Source organism: Elephantulus edwardii, unplaced genomic scaffold (genome assembly GCF_000299155.1).
Source record: "Elephantulus edwardii isolate Elephantulus edwardi_28Jun2011 unplaced genomic scaffold, EleEdw1.0 scaffold00064, whole genome shotgun sequence".
NCBI classification, from domain to species: Eukaryota; Metazoa; Chordata; class Mammalia; order Macroscelidea; family Macroscelididae; genus Elephantulus; species Elephantulus edwardii.
The window spans coordinates 11,721,223-11,741,825 of record NW_006399814.1 but is presented as its reverse complement, the minus strand read 5'-3'; the positions used below and the strand labels follow the sequence as shown (position 1 = coordinate 11,741,825).

At 35.6% G+C, this 20,603-nt stretch overlaps 1 protein-coding gene across 1 annotated transcript in view; it reads left to right on the top strand.

Moving 5' to 3' along the window:
• Positions 1–20,603, top strand: part of DDX46 (DEAD (Asp-Glu-Ala-Asp) box polypeptide 46) — a 70,138-nt gene that overhangs the window by 14,045 nt on the left and 35,490 nt on the right. Inside the window, exons 4-13 of the mRNA XM_006888058.1 lie at positions 5,910–6,006; positions 8,002–8,167; positions 9,207–9,358; positions 11,294–11,407; positions 12,374–12,539; positions 13,181–13,301; positions 14,232–14,407; positions 15,357–15,478; positions 18,676–18,754; positions 20,477–20,559. Coding sequence (XP_006888120.1) covers positions 5,910–6,006; positions 8,002–8,167; positions 9,207–9,358; positions 11,294–11,407; positions 12,374–12,539; positions 13,181–13,301; positions 14,232–14,407; positions 15,357–15,478; positions 18,676–18,754; positions 20,477–20,559 — 1,276 coding nt within the window. The remainder of the gene's footprint in view (positions 1–5,909; positions 6,007–8,001; positions 8,168–9,206; positions 9,359–11,293; positions 11,408–12,373; positions 12,540–13,180; positions 13,302–14,231; positions 14,408–15,356; positions 15,479–18,675; positions 18,755–20,476; positions 20,560–20,603) is intronic.

Genomic DNA, 20,603 nt, shown 5'->3' with positions numbered 1-20,603 from the left:
GGTGTGGGTCGTGCTTAAGTCTTTTGCAGATTTTTCCAGTTTTACCAACACCATTTGTTAAAAAGGCTGTCATTTGCCCACTTAACTGATTTCGTCTCCTTGTCATAAATCAGTTGATAGATGGGCTGATCTCCCGGTTTGTACATGAGTTTTCTTAAAGAATATACATAGGAGTAAAATTGCAGTAAAACATAGCTACACTATTACTGGGTAAACCTGACTTATTTCCCAAAGACTTGTTAATAATGTATATTCTCATTAGCTGTGTTAGAATATTTTGCTTTTCTATAACTTAGCTAGCATTTGGTATTACTCCTTTTAACTTTTAATAGTCACATAGATATATAATATCTGCATCATTAGGATTTCATTTTGTATTTTCTTAGTTATTCGTAAAGGAGCTCTGATGGCCTAGTGATAAAGAGTTGTGATAGCAGCTAAAGACAAGTGGTTTGGAATTACCAGCTTTTTTTGAGAGAGAAAGAATGAGCAGTTTTCTCTTGTACGATTTACAGCATTTGAAGAACCACTAAAGGGTCAGTTACTAATAATTTTTAACTTGATTCCACATAACAACAACAAACTTACTAGTGAGGGATCTCTGATGGTGTAGTTCCTATAAAGTTCCACTGCAACCCTAAAGTCCATGCTTCTCTGGTGGTTCAAATCCATCAGCAACTCTGAAGGAGAAAGATGGAAAGTCTCCTGTGCAATTTCTGGCTTCTGAAATCCAGTGGCGGTTCGGCCATGAGTTGATTCCAGTTCATTGGTAATGGCAATGAAAAAAAATTAATGACACAGTAGCAATGAACTCAGCTGTGTCAGAGATGATGAGGATGGCCAGAATAGGACAGAGTTCAGATCTGTTGTTCGTTTGGTCACTGTGAGTCATACTTGACTCAGTGACACTTGACAACAACAGCAGCAGCAACAATGTGATTGAACATATTTTTGTGTATTTATTAGCCATTTTATAGTTTATCTTTTTTTAAATATGTGTTCAAGTCTTATATGCTTCTTCTCTTGGGCTATTTCTCTCTTTAACTGAGTTAATTCTAGATATTGCTTTCATTTACATGAGTGGCATATTATTCTGTTCTGCTTTGCTCTTTAATTTTCTGTAATATAACTGTTGTTTCCCCATTCTTTTTTCCTTTTAAATTTTGTTCTAGGTGAGTCTTCAGAGAAGTTGGTTTTCTATTTAGTCATTCATACAGAGTTTATGATATTAATTACAATTCCCATATTGTAACAACACCCTTTCCACATTGTTTCTATGCATATTTTATTTTCTATTATCTCTGATAACTAAAAAGGAATGCTTTTTTGTGAACATCATTCTATAACTTTTTATAGTCAGATAATACTTGTCCTTCTGTGACTGACTTACTTTACTCAGCAAATGTCCTGCAGGTTCGTTCATGTTGTACAGTGCTTCTGTTAAGTGTTAATTTTCCTTTCTGTTAAGTGTTAATTTTCCTTTTATGTTACAAAATACTTCATTGTATCTGTGTAACATTGTTTCTTTATCCATTCATCTGTTGCTGGCAACTTAGGTTGTATCCATACCTTTGTTATTGTAATAATATTACAATGAACATAGTCGTCGTCGTGTGTGTGTTGTGTGTGTGTGTGTCTGTGTCTGTCTCCCGCCCCCCCCCCTTCAGGTGCAGCTTCTTTTGGCATGTGCTAGGTTATTTTCTGCAGTGTTTGTACCCTTTTATAGTCCTTCTTGACCTATTTATTCCCATTCCCCAAAATGGTGATCCAACAGAATGTGAAAGTATCATTAATATGTAGAGCTCTGGTGGCCTAGTGGCAAGAAGCTGTGCTGCAGTCCTGAGGACACACGGTTCAAGGCCACCAGCCGCTCTAATAGAGAAGGTTGGGCAATCTCCTCCCGTGCAGGTAACTGTCTCTGAAAACCCACTGGAGGGTCAGCTATGGGTCAGTTCCAGCTCTATAGTACACAACAATAGCAACATCATTAATATGACATGGAAGCAAAATATTGTGGAGGATTTTGAAAAATGTCTAGAATAGTGAATCAGCAGAGAACTGCCAGACATTTGAGCTGGATTTAGAAGAGGCTGTGGCACCAGTGAGATCGTTGCTGATGTCAGATGGATCTTGGTAGAAAGCAGAAAATACTAGAATAATGTCTTATTTGTGTTTTAATGACTATGCAAAGTCATTTGACTGTGTGGATCACAACAAATTATTCTCAATTAAAAACATCAAAAAGAATGAGAATCCCAGAACACTTAATTGTATTTATATGAAACCTTTATCTAGACCAAGAGGTTATTGCCCCAACAGAAGAAAGGAACACTGAATGATTTAAAATCAGAAAAGTTGTGCACCAGGGCTGTATTCTTTCTCCATACTCATTAAATCTGCTAAATAAATAACTCAAAAAGCCATACTTTATAATGAAGAATGTGGCGTCAAGATTGTAGGAAGGCTTATCAACAACCTTTGTCATGCAGTTGATGCAGACTTGTTTGCTTAAAATGAAGAAGACTTGGAGCTTTTTGCTGCAGGAAGTCTGACTACAGACTTAAATATGGATTATATCTCAACATCAAGAAAACAAAACTCCTCACACTGGACCAGTAGTTATTGTAGCAGGTGGAGAAAACATTGATGTCAACAGTATCATCCTACTTGGGTTCACAAAGAACGGCTTTGGTAACAGTAGTCAAGAAATCAGAAGATTTGATGCTCTGGGAAAATCTGCTGTTAGGGACCTCTCTGGAGTACTAATGAGCAGTGTTGAAGATTTAAGATACTCCTGATTCAGACAATAGTCTTTTCAGTCACTTGCTGTACATCTGAGAACTGGACAGTAAATAAGTACGATAGAAAAATTGATACCTTGAGTTGTGGTATTAAAGAAGAGTACTGAATATTACATGGACTGTCAAAAGAACAAATAGGCCTTCCTCCCCTCCCCCAAATAGGCATAATTTTTTTTCATAGGGTAGCATTTATTTCCCTAATTCAGTTTCCTCAAATTAAAAAAAAAAATCAAGATTTGTGTTGACTGAAGATGCTTTGTGTTTGTCATTTTAGATCTGAAACCATTCTGAGTACCTTAGTAGAGACTCTTTCAGCCAATTGGCCTCATTAAATGTGACCAATACTAATGGTACTTTCAAGAGCAGCCACCACGGGTAGTGATCCAAATAGGCATATTTTAAAGAAAGTGAAAGCAGGGTGCTCTTTAGAGGCAAAGCTGGTGAAAGTCCATCTTACATGCTTTGAGCATGGTGTTGGGAGGGGCCAGTCCTTCTAAAAGGACATTAGCCTTGGAAGGATGGTCAGTTAAGAGAGAAAGATGCACAGCAAGAGAGATTGACATAGTGACTAACAATGGGCTCAAGTGTGTTAAGATGGTCAGGATGGCACAGGACAGGGCAGGGTTCAAATCCATTGCTGTGAGTGGTAGTTGACAGGATGGCATGTAACAATAATAACTGGGATTATGTGTGTTTCAATTTCCCCACACCCTTACCAGCATTTGTTGATTTCTATCTTGTTGAACTCTACTGGGATAATACAAGTTTAAAGATGAAGGCAGACTTAATAAAACAACCCTGATATTTTCAGTTGCTTCCTGTGTCTCTCAAAGTTGGACAGTGTTTGAGGAAAATCTAGGAACACCTGATACTTGTGAATTATCACGGTGAAGTCAATTTAGTATGCCACAGACTGCCGCATCCTGAAGAAGTGCAACCAAAGTGTCCATTAGAGGCAATGATGGTGAAACATCTCACATACTTTGTATACGTTGTCAGGAGGGCCCAGTTCTTGGAAAAAGACAAGGAGTTGGGAAAGGGGGAGGATCAGTGAAAGAGAGGAAGACCCGCAGTGAGATAAATTGACACATTGTTGGAGAACATGTTGGAGATTATGAGGATGGGGCAGGATAGGGCAAGGTTCAGAGCTGTTATTTTTAGTGTCCCAGTGAGTCCTTGTCATCATCTGGATGGCACCTGACAGCAACAACCGCATCTGATAACTGTACACGTACAAGCAATCCCAGATATGATAAAAATCTCACCAAATTGCAAAATGATAAAACTTCAGAAGCTACTATTGGAGAACCTCTGGGTGCCCTGGTCACATCTAGAGGGGTTTCTAATCTGTTCACAAAAGTGTAGACTTTTCTGTGGATGGGTAGAATTGGAAGTTGTTGCCTATTGTTAGATTCCATAGAGTACACATGGACTCATAGTGATCCTATTGTAGATGGAAGTTTTAACCCAGTTCTATCCTATTCTCACAATCTCTGCTGAACCTAAGCCCTTTGTTGCAGTCCATCTCGTTGAGAGGTCTTCCTTCTCTTTGATGACCTACTTTTACAAGCGACAGGATGCTTTCCTTTGCAAGGACAGGTCGCTCCTAATAATATACCTACAGTATGTGAGATGCAGTTTTACTATTCTTGCTTCCAAGGAATACTCTGGAGTACTTCTTCCAAAACAGATTTCTCTGTTCTTTTGGCAGGGTCCACAGGATTAGTCAGTGATTGGAAAAAGGAGAGCAAGAGTGTTTGCACTATTTGAATGTAATCATTCATTGTTGCACTTATCTCCTTACCCCCACCCCACCAATTCACTCTTTTCCTTGAAAAGAAAAAGAACTCTTTCGTTGTTATGCACTCCCCCCCCCCCCCCAAATACACTCCACTATGCAGCCTTCACTCTGGACTTCTGTAATGACAAGAATACACATTCATATGTTCCTTTTAAACACTTCTCCCCCTCATCTGTTTTAATGCAATATACATCATTCTGCCTCGTTTTCTGTCTTCCCTCAACCCTGATGTCAGTCCATTTTACAACAATGGCCCTATGCAATATTTGTCCTTTTGTGACTGAGATATTTCACTCAGCATAGTGTCCTCCAGGGTCATCCATTTTGCATAATATTTCATAAGTTCCTTGTTTTTCAGTGCTGCATAGTATTCCATTGTGTGAATATACCAGAGCTCCCCTATCCATTTCTTTGTTGATGGGCACTTGGGTTGTTTCGAACTCTTAGCTATTATGAACAAAGTCGCAATAAACATGGGTGTGCATATATATATGCTTGCATGGCAGTTATGTTTTCTTGAGAGTAAATTCCCAGTAGTGGAATTGCTGGGTCAAATGGTATTTCTATTTGCAACTTTTTGTTTTCTTGAGAGTAAATTCCCAGTAGTGGAATTGCTGGGTCAAATGGTATTTCTATTTGCAACTTTTTGAGAAAGTGCCATACAGCCTTCCATAGTGGTTGCACCATTTTACACTTCTACCAACAGTGAATAAGGGTTCGAGTTTCTCCATAAGCTCACCAGCATTTGTTGTTTGCTTTTCTGTTAAATTTTGCTATTCTTACTGGAGTGAGATGATATTTCATAGTTGTTTTGATTTGCATCTCTCTTAGAGCTAGGGATTTTGAACATTTCTACATGTGTTTATTGGCCATGTGAATGTCTTCTTCGGTGAAGTATCTGTTCATATCCTGTGCCCATTTTCAATTGGGTTGTTTATCTTGTGGTGTATGTATATAATCTTTTGAAATTTTAAATTATACACAGATATGTACACACATAATTATTTTGTGGAATATTAAAATCTTGATGTGTGTGTCTATTATTTTTTTCACTATATTTTGTCATTATGTTTATATTTCTGATTTTTTTTTGTGGGAGAATTTTCGTATAGTTTAATAATGTCATTACTGTTGTTGAGATTGTTTTATTTTTGAGATCTTTTTAATGGATTGTACAAATGTAGTCTGCTCTTGGAAGTTTATTTTCTCCAAGAGGAAAATTCAAATCTATACAAGTATATCAATCTATAAAAGTAAATAAATTTTGTACTGGTAGATCATTTCTTTCTTCTTTATCTTTTTGGTAGATCTAGGTCCAAAGAAAAAACAGATAGTGGAGAAAGTTCAAAAGAGAAGAAAAAAGACAAAGATGACAAGGAGGATGAAAAAGAAAAAGATGCCGGTGTATGTTTACTTCCTTATAAACAATCTTATAAACTTATTTATAGGATGTCAAATTCTGGGTTTTTATCAATGTAATACATTTACTTTTAAATCAGTAATGACTGATACAGGGGTGAAATAATAGTTAACTATAAAAAGATTTCTCAGAAAATTTACATGTGTATTTATACTACTCTGTGCACGTGGCATCGCCAGCAGTCAGAGCCAAGTGGACAGAACAAAACAACAGCAGCCCAAGAGAGGGCAAGGGGAAGGCTCTCGGTTCGAATGAGGACGTTGTTGTTGTTTTAAACAAAATGGAGATGCATAAATAAATAAAGGGTTTATCTCAGTTCTATCCTGAAAAAAAAAACCAAAAAAAAAAACATGTGTATTTATAGTGACTGCTTTTAGTTAGGAATGTAGTAATACCCATAATAAACAGTGTTTTTGTTCATTTTAAAAATTATTACTTATCAAAAAACTATTACTTTATCAATGTATAAGTGTCAGGAATAATAAATAGCAATATATGTGCTGTCTACCATAAGGTATTCTAAAATTACAAAATACCTTGTTCTCACTTTTTGTTTTGGATATATACATACCCAGATTTTATTCTCATGTTCTTTAGAAACTAGTTACAGGGATCAGCTTTGATGGATTTTTTCATTTATTTCCATCTTCAATTATAAATAATACTGAATTCATGTATGTGGTGTAACCCTGGTGGTGTTAGGGTAACTTGTTGGGCTGCTGCTCACTAAAAGGTGGACATTTCAAATCCACCAGTTGCTTCACGAGATAAAGATGGGCAACATATGTCTGTAAAGATTTACAGGATTGGGAACCTGATGGAGGGGCTGTATGAGTGAGTGGACTTGATGGGAGTAGGTTTTTCCTTTTTTTTGTTTCCAGTTCATCTGTTCTGTAGGAAGTTGTTTGGCTAACCCAAAGGCAGCACCTTTTGGTGGTTCAAATTCACCAGTGACTCCACAGGAGAAAGCTGGCCAGTTTTCTCCTGTACAGTAGACAGCCTCAAGACCTGCTGAAGGGTCAGCAGTGAGTCTGTTCTGACTCAGTGGAACATAATAAAACAAGAGCTTTTTTTTTTTAAATTTTCTTCCTTTTCTGATCCAGATAAAGAGACCTTGCCAGACTGTCCATCTTTTCCCCCAGAGTGACCAGAAAAATATTTTAGCAAAAAGATAAATTCTTTTGATTAGCTCCCCAACATACTACTCCCTGTACATAGGATTTCTATGAATCAGAGCTAACTGACCAACACCTTACAAAAACACAGTATGGGCTTAATTTTCAAACAATGCTTTCATCCCTGATCATGGGCATGATAATGATTTACTTTTTCCTCTTAAGAGCGTTGATTGAGGTTTAAAAGTTACCTGGTAAGCTATGAGAAAAAGTTGCACTGCCAACTCAAAAGGCAGGCTATTTGAATTAACCAGCTGCTCTGTGAGAGAAAGATGGGCAGTCTTCTTCAGTATGGTTTACAGCTTCTGAAAACCTACTCTAGCGTCAACTATGAGTTGATTCCTACTTGATGGCACATAACAGTATTTTTAGAAAATTTAGACCTAGAGAGTGCAAAGACTAAACTTTTTAGTTTGTTGATAAATAATTTTTGTTGCTTTCACTTATACAATGATTACATTTAATTGGGGTAATCTTGGTACACTGTGAATATCTAGAAAACTTGGTGTGTTTTATTTTGAGGAAAAAAGTAAATTCATGTGTACATATTTATCTTAAGAAATTTAGCTAATTGAAATCTGTTATTCATAGTTGAGGATTTTTTTTCTTTTGGTTGTTGTGATTTTATTTTGATAATAGTCATAGATATGTTTACAGAGCTTTATGGTCTATGAAATGTATTATCTACAAACATATATATAGCTCTTGATCCTTTTTTATAATTTGGAGCACTTTCTTGAATAACGTATGGAATGTCTTAATCTCTGTTTTAGTATTTTTCTTTTTAATCTCTTTCTTTTAAAGAACTTTGACCAGAATAAGCTGGAAGAAGAAATGAGAAAGCGAAAAGAGCGAGTAGAAAAATGGCGAGAAGAGCAACGTAAAAAGGCTATGGAAAATATAGGGGAACTGAAAAAGGAAATTGAAGAGATGAAGCAAGGGAAAAAATGGAGTTTAGAAGATGATGATGGTATATTTTTTGTTGGCCTGTGTAGCAGATCATGTAGTATATTCTAGAATTATGGTTAATATTTCGTATTAGGCTTTTAAATTCTTGCTTTTTGTATTTATATTAAAATTTAAGTTGTAGAATAGTGTTTTATAAAGATTTAATATTTTGCCTTAAAAATAGGCAATTGAGGGTCCTTATGGGCTCGGTGCTGGGGAGCTCCAGTGGCTTAGTGATAAAGAGTTGAACTACCAACTCAAAAATGTGTGGTTTAAATCCTCAAGCCCTTCTGTGAGACAGAGATTTACAGCCTCTGAAAATCTGCTAGAGGGTCAGCGTCAGCAATGAGTTGGTTCCAGCTCAGTGACACATAATAATAGCATGGGTTCAATTAGTAAATATCTCTTTAGAATTTTTTCTAATGCCAGTGTGTGTTTTAGTAATGAAAATAAATTCAGGGGATGCTTTCCGGTCCTGAAGAGAAACATTTTCTTCTGCATCTTATTTTGATTGTTTGAGAGTTAGTAGAAGTGGATGATTGTGGATTTTTCTAGGAAATGGGGTTTTGCTATTCTCTATGAATACAGAGTGATTTAAATAGATAAATGTATATTATCTATATGTGCTCATAGTATGTCAGTTATTTAAAAATAATAGATTGTGTAGAATTACGAGTAGTGAATTGATTTTTTCTGTGTGATTCTTGAAAAATAAATGAAAATGCATTTAAATGAAAAAGTTCTTAGTTCTGTTTTTAGCCATCTAATTGTAAATTTAAAATTGGGTCTTTTTAGACACATTCATCCTCTGTCTTTTTTCAATTGAGTCACATAAATCCTATTGTCTTAATTTCCTCTATTTTACTTATTACCTATTCTAAAAGTTCTTGTAAAAATGTAAAAACTTTGACAGATGAGCATTGAACTGTGGCATATGGTACTTTCAAAGGAGTACCACATTTAGGTGTGAGAGTAAAGGTTGGAGTGATGGGGCATCACCTGATTGTGGAATCATTTCTTTTGAGATGTATGTTCAAAAGAAGTATATTTTGTTATTTTAGATGATGAAGACGATCCTGCAGAAGCTGAAAAAGAAGGAAATGAAATGGAGGGTGAAGAGTTAGATCCATTAGATGCTTACATGGAAGAAGTGAAAGAGGAAGTAAAGAAGTTTAACATGAGAAGTGTAAAAGGTGGCGGAGGAAATGAAAAGGTGTGCAATTTTCTCTTCTTACTTTATTTTTTAAAAATGTTACTTCTGCATAGAGAACTTGAAGTCAGTGTTCCATTGTCTTCATACTGACTTGCATGACTTTAAAAGATTAGTTTTTTCTGTCTCAGAAATGAAAATCTTTTTTCTATGTACAAGAGAAACAAATGCATTTAAGTTGTAAATGAGTCTCCACACCACCTTCTTTTGCTCAGTATTCTCGTCCTCACTTCTTTGTGTTCACTTTATTCTTTTTTTTTCTATAATTATATTTTATTAATTTTCATAAACATTTACAGAGATTTTGGGTTTCCATTCATTCATTGTTGCACTGTTCTCTCTACCCTCCTCCCAGTTTGTTCTTGTCCAAATGCCACAGTGCTTGTCAAAGCCAGTTCTGATTAATCTTCTTTGTCAGTGTGTCCTTTGCCATTCCCTATCACTCCTCCCTGAGAGAGACTTCACCCTGAGTCATAAGGAAAAGGGGATGGTGTATTCTCTTAGCTACTTCCTGCTGAAAAGGGACGCTGTGGGTTTCAGGGTGAAGATCTTCTCTCACTACTCTAAAGGGCCCCTTTGGCAGTAGGAAACACATAGACTATTATGGAGATTGATTTTGGAATTTAGATGCACTCTTATTGATTGTGCTTGGCCGTACATGTTCATATCCTTGAAGATGTATCATGGGGGTGTTGCAACCTAGAAGACACAAATTTGACTAACAAGTTATAAGTACATGAGTCCAAAAATTATGGAAAAGTAAAAGAAAAGATTCTTTCATTGTTTTACAAACCCTCCCCCAGGTCCCCTCCACCATGTAGCCCTCGCTCTAGTCTCCTGTGATGACAGAAATACCTAGTTATGTATCTCTTTTAAACAGTTTTCTCCCTCCTCTGTTTCAGTGCAGTATACATTATTGAACCCATCTTACTCAGTCTCTCCCCAACCCCAAGGACAGTCCCATTCTACAACAGTGGCATCATGTAATATTTGTCCTTTTGTGACTGGGATATTTCACTCAGCATAATGTTCTCCAGAGTCAACCATTTTGAATAATATTGCATGAGTTCCTTGTTTTTTAATGCAGCATAGTATTCCATTGTGCGAATATACCACAGCTTCTCTAGCCATTCGTTTGTTGATGGTGTGTTCACTTTATTCTTAAGTGTTACCTTCTCAGTAAGTCTAACACTAGTATCATTCATGCTCCTGATACTCATACTTTTTATTTTATAACATTTATGTCCTCTGAGAAATGATAAAAATAAACTTGTTGTTCTGTTTCTTATGTTTTTGTAAATTAAAAATAAGAGCATGATCTTTAGTTGATTCTCTCCCCCCCCCTTTTTGGCTAAATTGTATACAACAAAACATACAGCACTTCATCATTTCTACACATGCATTTCATGGACACTGGTCACATTCTTCCAGCAGTACCATCTTTCTCAATAGTCTTTTCCAGATTATTTTGTTATTGTTAATGCACTCAGTCTCCCCTAAAGTTTCTCATCTAGCCTTGCAAGTTGCTATTGTCAGTTTAATCATATAGAGAATTATTTCCAGGAGTATTCCTTCATACAAATTTCTATTTTCTAAGTTAAACAAGTGTTTGATTCACTTCTCTTATTTTGTTTGATTTGTCAAAGTCCTGCAATAGTGAGGCTGGGTGTATAAGTGAAAAATATCATTTAGTGTTATTGTAAAACATAATAGTCATATTTATACATAGTTATAATAAATTGTATAATATGTGCATATACTAAAAAATACAAAGCAGTTATGTTTCATACACATTTACACCTAATAGTAAGGAAAGAAGAGCTTTCATTAATGAAAAGCTTTGGGTTAACTAAGTTGTCACTAGTAACGAAGTTAATTTATTAGAGTTATTATTATGCTTTAGTTTGGCAAAACATTTTATATCTCCTTTTTTTCTAGAAGTCTGGACCAACTGTAACAAAAGTCGTCACTGTTGTAACTACCAAAAAAGCAGTTGTGGATTCTGATAAGAAGAAAGGTGAACTCATGGAGAATGACCAGGATGCAATGGAGGTGAGTCTTTATTTGTTTTTACTTTGTTCATGTTATATTCTTAGACATATTTATTAGAAAGCTTTAGTATTTGTTTAGTGAAATATTATTAGAAGGGAATACTTTGTGTTCTCAATAGTGTTATAAAATACCCAGTTAATAGAATATTCTCTGGCTCTTTACCATACCTTACTTTTTATCAGCATACCTCAGGCACATAATAGAAAGAGATGAAATAAACTGATAGGATTGAAATTTCTTCCCATTACTGTGTGCTGTAAAGATGGAAGAACTATAGCTTATTATACAAAATCTTTATTAACGCTATCACTGAAAATTACTTTATTGTTTTAGTTTTATATTGAGATTATAGATTTCTGAAAAAGCAACTTAAAAAGAACAGAATTCTCAGGAACTCTGTATTTTCATTAAAAGTGGTGAATATTATTTGATGTGAGTATGAAATGGTGAGATGGAGCATTGGGGCCCCTGGTAAGCTCTGTAGATAAATGTTAGCTACTAACTGGAAGTTGGATGGTTTCATCCCAGTAGCTGCTCCATAGGAGAAGGATGTGGCAGTCTGCTCTCCAGCCTTAGAAACCCTTAGGGCAGATCTACTCTGCTATGGAGTTTCCTTGGGTCACAATCAATAGGGTAGAACAGGACTAAAATCTTTTGAGTCAAGAAGTATGTTTTACAAAGTAAAAAGATAATCTAGTTTCTAGGGAAGAAGTATTTTAAAATTTAACAATACTGTGCAGCAATTTTTCAAAGAGAAAAGCAAACTGAGGGGTAGGTAGGGAAGAAAATGTGCATCAGTGAATGAATGGAAATCCAGGTTCTCTATAAACTTTCCTTAAAATCTCAATTAAAATTAAAAAAAAATAGATGGAGAAATGATAAAAAAATGTAACAATACTACTTCTGATAAGGGAAAAATAGTAATGTACTCTTAACTCGTGAGTTTCTTTTTCTTTCCCTTCATAGTATTCTTCAGAAGAGGAAGAAGTGGATCTACAGACAGCTCTTACAGGCTATCAGACAAAACAGAGAAAACTTCTAGAGCCAGTAGATCATGGAAAAATTGAATATGAGCCATTTAGAAAAAATTTCTATGTTGAAGTTCCAGAACTGGCAAAAATGTCTCAAGAGGGTAAAAATCTTATTAATTTATAGAGAGAACAGAGAAAGATAAATGTAATTTTCCCGGGGTCGAGGGTGGGGGCAATGTGAATAGACCTTTACATTGAAGGATAATAAGGAGAATTTGCTGATTTACTTGGGTTAAACCAGTAGAGAGGGGGCTGGATGTTCAGAAGTCAACAAAATGGGACCATTGTCTGCAAAAATCAGGCAGTGAGGAATTAGGGTGTTAATGGATATACTAGAAACCTAGACAAAACTTAATTTTACTCATATGCTTGAAAATTTTAGGGTTGAAAATTTTTGTGTACTATTTATAGAGTAAGGATCATGTTAGATAACTTACTTGAAGAAGAAATGTTTCTTATCAGTTGTTCTGTTATTCCTGTTGCAATTGAAGATAAAACAAAAAGCAAATTACTCAGATTGCTCTATTCATTTTAGTTACAACAGCATTTTTTTTTCATTGTCTATGTTTGGGGTTTTTCTGAGAAGCAATTTATTGCTTCTTGCTATAACTTTTTATGGAATTATCTTTGATAGCATTAGAAACAAAGTTAATGATTCTTAACCGTACCATTTCCAACTGAAAAGTGGAAGGCACCTGTAGAACAATATGTAATAGTTTTTCACCTGGATTTTGTTTTGTAGAAGTGAATGTGTTTCGATTGGAAATGGAGGGAATTACAGTCAAAGGAAAAGGTTGCCCCAAGCCTATTAAATCTTGGGTCCAGTGTGGAATTTCCATGAAAATCTTAAATTCCCTCAAAAAGTAAGTATGTGGTGATTGTTCATGTTTTGATATTCAGTGAGAAGCCCTATCGGTACAATGTGTTAAGAGTTGGATTCAAATTGAAAGGGCTCAGGTTCCAGTGTGCCAGCCAGTCCACTGCAGGAGGATGAGGCTGTCTCCTCCTTTAAAGATGTACAATCTCAGACACTCTGTTGAGCTATTCTACTCTGCCCTATAGTTTCACCATGAGTTGGATTCTACTTGATGGATGTTGAATTTCATTTTGATGTGATTGCTCTATCTAACAGTCCATTCACACAGATATTTTCCTGAATTAATGCTTTCACTTTTAATGTAATAGTTTGATTGACTTATAATTTATATACGATAGAGTTTGCCCTCTTAAACTGTATACTCTTTTTTAAAAAAAGTTATTTTTGTGTGTGTGTACCATCCAATTGGATCTGGCTGGTACAGGAGGAGATTGCCCCTCCTTCACCAGCAGAGCATGTGGTGGATTCGAACCACATACGTCTGGGATGGCAGTGCAGCTGCTTGCCACTAGGCCACCAGAGCTTCCTATAAACTGTATGCTCTTAACATCTATTCAGATGGTCCTCTTTAGGTATAGTCGGGCATTGTCATCATATTTTAACATTAATTTTCATCATACCCGAAGAGTCCTTTGTCCATTAGCAATAAAGTCTTTCCCCTTCTTCTTCCTGACTAACCAGTAAACTACTTTCTGTTTCTGTAGGTTTGTTCTGGGAATTTCATATTAGCGAGTTCATACAATATGTAGGCTGTTGTCACTGGCTCATTTCACTTAATGTTTCCCAGGTTCTTAGGCATTATAGCATTTACTTGTATTTCATTCTTTTTATTGCTGCATTTTCAGAAAACCTGTTTAATGGGAATCTGAGGTCCCTAGAGGTCTCAAATCTTGTCCTTTTTTTTTTTTCTTTTTAGACATGGTTATGAAAAGCCCACACCTATCCAGACCCAAGCAATTCCTGCCATAATGTCTGGGCGAGATTTGATTGGTATTGCCAAGACAGGAAGTGGAAAGACCATTGCTTTCCTGTTACCCATGTTTAGACACATCATGGATCAGAGATCTTTAGAAGAAGGAGAGGGGCCAATAGGTACAATTCCTTTCTTTAAATTATTTTCTCAAATAACAGTATTGTTATCAGTTAACCGGAAAGGCCAGCTATTATATATTGTTCTTAAGTGTGACAAAAGAGATGTCTTTATGTCCATTTCCTCTATCAATTTGGCACTTTGGGGCTCATTTCCCCTTACCAGCAGGTGAAGTCAGAATCTTCAGAGCTCTGGAGTGACATCTCAGAAGTACAAAAACAGCCTCTCCTGGCACAGATCAGTTTTTAAACTCTCTGACTTGGCAGGTAGACTCCTTGTGCATCTATCTGTTTATTTATGTTGAGGTTTGTTCTTAACCCAATATCAGTTTATCTAAAACTCAACATGGATGATAACCTATTTTCCTAGGTTATTTTGGTTTTATTGGGGTTGGGTTTTTTGCCTTGAATACCGTGCCAGCATTTCGTGGAGGGTTATTAAGTCTTCAGATTCCACTTTCTTCATTCATTTTGTCAGAGATTTCTTCTGCATACATGAGTAGGGCTTTGAAAAGTTCTTCAGTTCCTCACTTGGAAACAGAGGGGACAGTATATTTCTCCTGTGTGTACTCCTCAGATCTAGGTTGTTTCTGGAAGCAGCGGTATGGCTTCTGCAGCACAGTGAGTCACTTGATTTTCCTTGCTCTGTGATTTGCCGTTGAGAGCTGTTGATGTTTTATTCAACCAAGTGTTGTTGGGGGTTTAAGTGAAGTGTTTAATAGTCATTTATTTCCCTGTGGTATGTACTTAAAACTCTAGTTAGAATTATCTTTCAGTGCCACTCTGCTGTTAAAAAATATTTGAAATAGTTTCAGAGATTCTAAAAGTGAATTAAAGCAAAAACAAAAATTAGTCTAAGAGACCTGAATTACCTTGCAAACCTAAAATTTCACACATTAAAAGCCTCTCAAGAATTTTGTTGGTTAGGCTTTTGACATATCTATCTTTTCAGCTGTCATTATGACACCTACTCGAGAGCTGGCTCTACAGATTACTAAAGAATGTAAGAAGTTTTCAAAGACGTTGGGACTTAGAGTGGTCTGTGTTTATGGAGGAACAGGAATCAGTGAACAGGTAGTTAAGAAAACATTACATTTTTCTTTTCTCAAATCATTTAATCATGTAAAAGTGATTTTTAAATTTTCATTTTTGTGTGCTTAATAGTGGGTGATTCTAACATTTAAAAATAAATGAAGTGTGGAAATAATAAAAATGAGTTATGTTGATGCCATCTGTATTTAAAAATGTTCTCATCATTTTTATGTTAGTAGTTGGCTCAGCCATTCCATTATCTCACTTCTCTGGTCTGAGAATGAATTCCTTCATTTTATGAATGAATTAATACTGTTCAGAAAGGTTAAGTAAATTGACTAAATTATTAAGTTAATGTGTGGACAGGTTCACCTTAAAACCAGCATTTTTGTTCTCTAGTCTATGCTAAGGGAGTTCTGGTGGCCAAGTGGTAAGTAGTTACAATATTCCAGCTGGGAGAAAGATGGGCTTTCCCCTCCTCTGTAGTTTACAACCTTTGAAAACCTGCTGGAAGAAAGGTCAGCTATGAGTTGGTTCCAGTTTGATGGCACATAACAGTAGTATATACTAACATTTTTAAAGAGTGAGCATGAATTGAATGCATTAATATCAGAGTTTCATCTGCATTTTAAAAGCAAGATTTAAAAAACTTACTCTCTTTGTCATTTCTCCAAGTGTCTTTTGTTGTTTTTGTTGTTATTTGCCATTGACTCATATCTGACACTCCTGCTTATTATCAGAGGCAGTCAATCACATGATAGGAGTTGCACGTTTTTCTCCTGAAGAGCACCAAGAGAATGTGAACTGCATGCCAGCACAGCTTCCTATCACAAGGTCACCAGAGCTCCAAGTGTCCTTAAAGAACAATATACAAAGGATGTTTTGTTTTATCCACAAGAAGGGAAAAGGGGATTTTTTTTAGGTCCTACAATTAATCCTCTCAGCTGCTAACCAAAAAGTTAGGGTTTTACTTTACCCAGGGAGCTCTGGTGGGTAAGGGGCAAGAAATTGTGCCACCAACCTCAAGGCAGATGCTTTGAATCCACCAGTTGATCCATGAGAGAAGAATGGGCAGTGTCCTCCTTGGTTGATTTACAACCTCTGAAAATCTGCTGGAGGTCAGTGATGAATCAGTTCTGACTTGATGGTACAAACAACAACTTGACCAGAAGTGTCTTAGAAGAAAGGCCTAGTTAACATACTTCTGAAAATCTGCCATTGAAAACTCTATTAATGTCCCCAAATTGTACATGTAGAAACCATTGATTTAAAGTGCCTTTAGAGAGAAAAGCTCTGTGGATCCTACTTCTATTCTGACCCATAGGAGATCTCCATGCGTTGAAATTCACTTGATGACACCTAGTTTACTAGTTTGTTGTCAGCTTCTAGGGCATTGGTTGTACAGTGGGAGGATTCTTGCCTTTTGTGTGGGAAGTCTGGGTTTGGTCTTGGACAGTGCACTTGGGACTTTCAACATGGGCTTGTGTGTTTCCATGATGCTAAAGATTGTGCAGAACAAGTTTCAGAAGAAAATGGATTGCAGAGAAAGTCTTGGCTATGTCCTGAAAATCAACCATTGAGAACTTTTTATTATTTTTGTGTGAGTGTACCGTCAAATCAGATCTGACTGGTACAGGAGGAGATTGTCCCTCCTTCCCCGGCAGAGCATCTGGTGGATTCGAACCGTGCACCTCTGGGATTGTAGTTGCAGCTCCTTACCACTAGACCACCAGAGCTCCCCATTGAGAACTTTTTGAATCAAAATAGTCTGGTCCACTCTTTATCATGAGAACAGCATAGGACCCAGCAATATTCTGTTCCATTGTATGCAGGCTAGCTAGATGACAGCTGACATCGATGTTCCACTGGCATTTAATTTCCAGAGACAGCCAAACCTGAATGTAAAGAGTGATGGAATGGAACAGGGGCACTCATGAAAAGGTGATTGTTAAAAGAGCTCTAGTGACCTAGTGGCAAGAAACTGCTGCAATTCCAAAGGCGTGTGGTTTGAATCCACCAGATGCACCACTGGAAAAGGAGGGGCAGTCTCCTCCTGTGCCAGTTGGATCAGATTTGATGGCACACATAATGATTTAAAAAAAAAAAAGTGATTGTTGAGTACTATTGAGGCAGAACCAACTCATAGCTGACTGTCCAGCAGGTTATCAGAGGCCGTAAATTGCTGAAGAGGAGATTGCCCATCTTTCTGCCTTTTGCTTGGCGGTGCAAAGGCCACCAGAGCACCCATTAGTTTTTCATCTGAAGGTTAGGATTCATGGATTTATATTCTGCTGTTGCTGTTATTTAGTGATGTGACATGCTTTGTGGATCTCAGCTTCATCTGAAATATGACTAGATAATCTCAAATTGGTTCTTACTCTAGAATCTTTATCATGTGGATCAAATAAGCTTTTAGACAATAAAAAATTTTAAAAAGCATGTTTTATTTCACTCTCCTCAGTTTTTAATAAATTAGCAGTTGGGATAAATTGATATTATCTGAAGTTATAACAAGAAAATCCTTTCTTAGTACTAGTGTTAAAGTGTATGTTTTTGTAATCCCCTGAGGGTATGGGAGTTTGCTTCCAGGAAGATTTGTGACCATGCAGACCATATGGGGTGGTGTACTTTGTAGAGTTAGTTCTATGAGTCAGAATCACCTTGGTGGTAGTGGTTTTGGTTGGTTTTTTTCCTTTTTTGTTCAGTGCAAGAAAATGGTTTAAAGCATTTCACTAATTTAAATATTTGAACTTAGATAAATTTTTATGTTTATGTCAGTATTTTTGGACCAAAGCCTGTAGTAAGAAATACATTTTACTATAGAACTTGATATATTTATATTATATATATTTATATTATATAGAAGTCACACGTTTCCTGATGGCTACTATGTCTGATATTTAAAAACATAGTGATTTTAATTTATGAATTAATGTCCTGATTTGGCAGCCCTCAATTTGCAAAACGTTTGTATAATAATTTTATTTACTGCCCTTTTACCTTTCTTGGTTTTGAAAGAGAGTACCAAATTAAAAATTTTTAAAATCTTTGACGTTCATTGATTTCAAAATGTGGCAAAATTTGATCTTGCCACTCTTACTTAGTAATACTCCAGTATCTGAAGGAATTAAGTGGAGGCTTTGGAGGGTAAACCAGACTGATAGAATATTTTTGAGATCTGTTAAAATAAGTACTAATGATAAATAGACTATAAAATTTCATCTTAATTTTTTTGTTAGATTGCTGAACTCAAAAGAGGTGCTGAAATTATTGTTTGTACACCTGGTCGAATGATTGACATGTTAGCAGCTAACAGTGGTAAGTCAGTATTTTTTTGTTTTCTTTCCTTCAGTTTTTGAATTCTGAACATTTTTGTTAAAGCATGTATAAGAAACCACCAATAGGTTTCTATTTTTCTTCTTAAGGCTGTAATATCTTAAAAATGTATTGTAATAAGTCTATTTTTTGTGTTAATATTTTTGAAATTTAAAAATTCTTTTCAATACTGACTCCATTTGGTCTTTTTAGTACATACACTGATTCTTCATCCATTTTTTGGTCTATCTTTGCTTATGAAAGGGTGGGGAACTAGCATGTATTATAAAACTTGGGTGTTGGTGGGTGTTTTTCTGCCAGAGGACATAATATTTTCTTACAATACTGTTTAAAATATTGCAGCTTCAAGAATTTTTTCTTTTGTAAATATTGCATGTTTTGTGCATTTTTAAATTCTACCTATCAAAACTGTTACTAAACTATTGACATTATTTAACTTCTGTGGAGAAAGGCCCGTCAAGATTTAGAACTGGGCTTCCGAGACTTAAACCATCAAAGGTAGGTGATTTAATGCTGTTCCCAACCTTATCAAATTAATTGGGGCTGCAAATGTTACTGTTTAATACTTAAATATTAGCAGTTAGCTCACTTCAGTTTTTTGAATGAAATATTTTTGAAAGTTTCTATAACAGTATTCAGTATATGCATAAGGTAGTACATGAAAAATTGTGAGTAATGCATGTTTCTATAGCATTCTGCTTGAATTTCTGTACAAAACCAATTCTAATTCTGTATGTAGTTAGCAAATTGATACTGAAATTGATAAGTGTTTTGTGTTTATGTAGCATATGAAGTTTTGAATTGAATGCTGATTTAATTAATCCCTTGGTGTGGTTTTTTTTTCTCAATGCTACATTAATTCTCTTCCTGAAATTCAACTTAATTGTGTCTTTTCCCGTTTTCTATCCTTTTGGTTTATCTTTAATAACATTTTATAGATGTTTTTGCCAGGTGACTAATTCAACACTGATAGAAATACTTGAATTCTTAAGAAAGGATTTCCTGTATATATATTTCGTTTTTACTAATTAAGAAGTCCGTTGTATTTACTTAAGCCAGTAGGAGCACTTAATAAAATTGGATTGGTATGTTTGTATAGAAATATACAGATATATTTATGTAACACATTTGGTATTTAATCTTTTTGAGTAATATATTAGTTACCTTTTGATCTTGATTAGTTTCTCATTAATGTTTTTACTTGTCTATTAGAAATTACTAACTACCTCAAAGTTATGTTTTAAAATAATATTAAAAAATTGTCTTCTACGCCTGAAATAGTTAGCACTGGAACTTGCCTTCCACACATACGCTGTAATCTCTAATATGTTTTTTCCTAGGTGATGCTGTCAGATAATGGCTGATGTGGCTCGATGCTTCATCTCAGTCTTAGTTTTATGATGTGTTTTGGAGAGGGCTGTTTTCTGAATTTTACAGGTTCTTCAGGCCCTATGATGGTATGCAAAGGACGAGTTTGACAAAATAAAAGGGCCTCATATACCCATTGTCAGGAAGTATTTGCCATTAGATTAAGACATTATAGATCAAAATATTTTTCACTGTTAAAGATACCTAATCTACCCCTTTGGTTATGTCAGGCATTTTAGTTCCCTTTACAGTTTTTTTAAAGTTCTTGGTGGTCATAAAATGAAGTATGACAGATTCTTAGCGTTTTTTCTTGTCTTTATTTTTTTCTCCTCTTAGGCCGAGTCACAAATCTTCGGAGGGTGACGTATGTTGTTTTAGATGAAGCAGACAGAATGTTTGACATGGGTTTTGAGCCACAGGTAATTATACATTTCTTAGTATTTTGAGATGTATTTTAGTATTT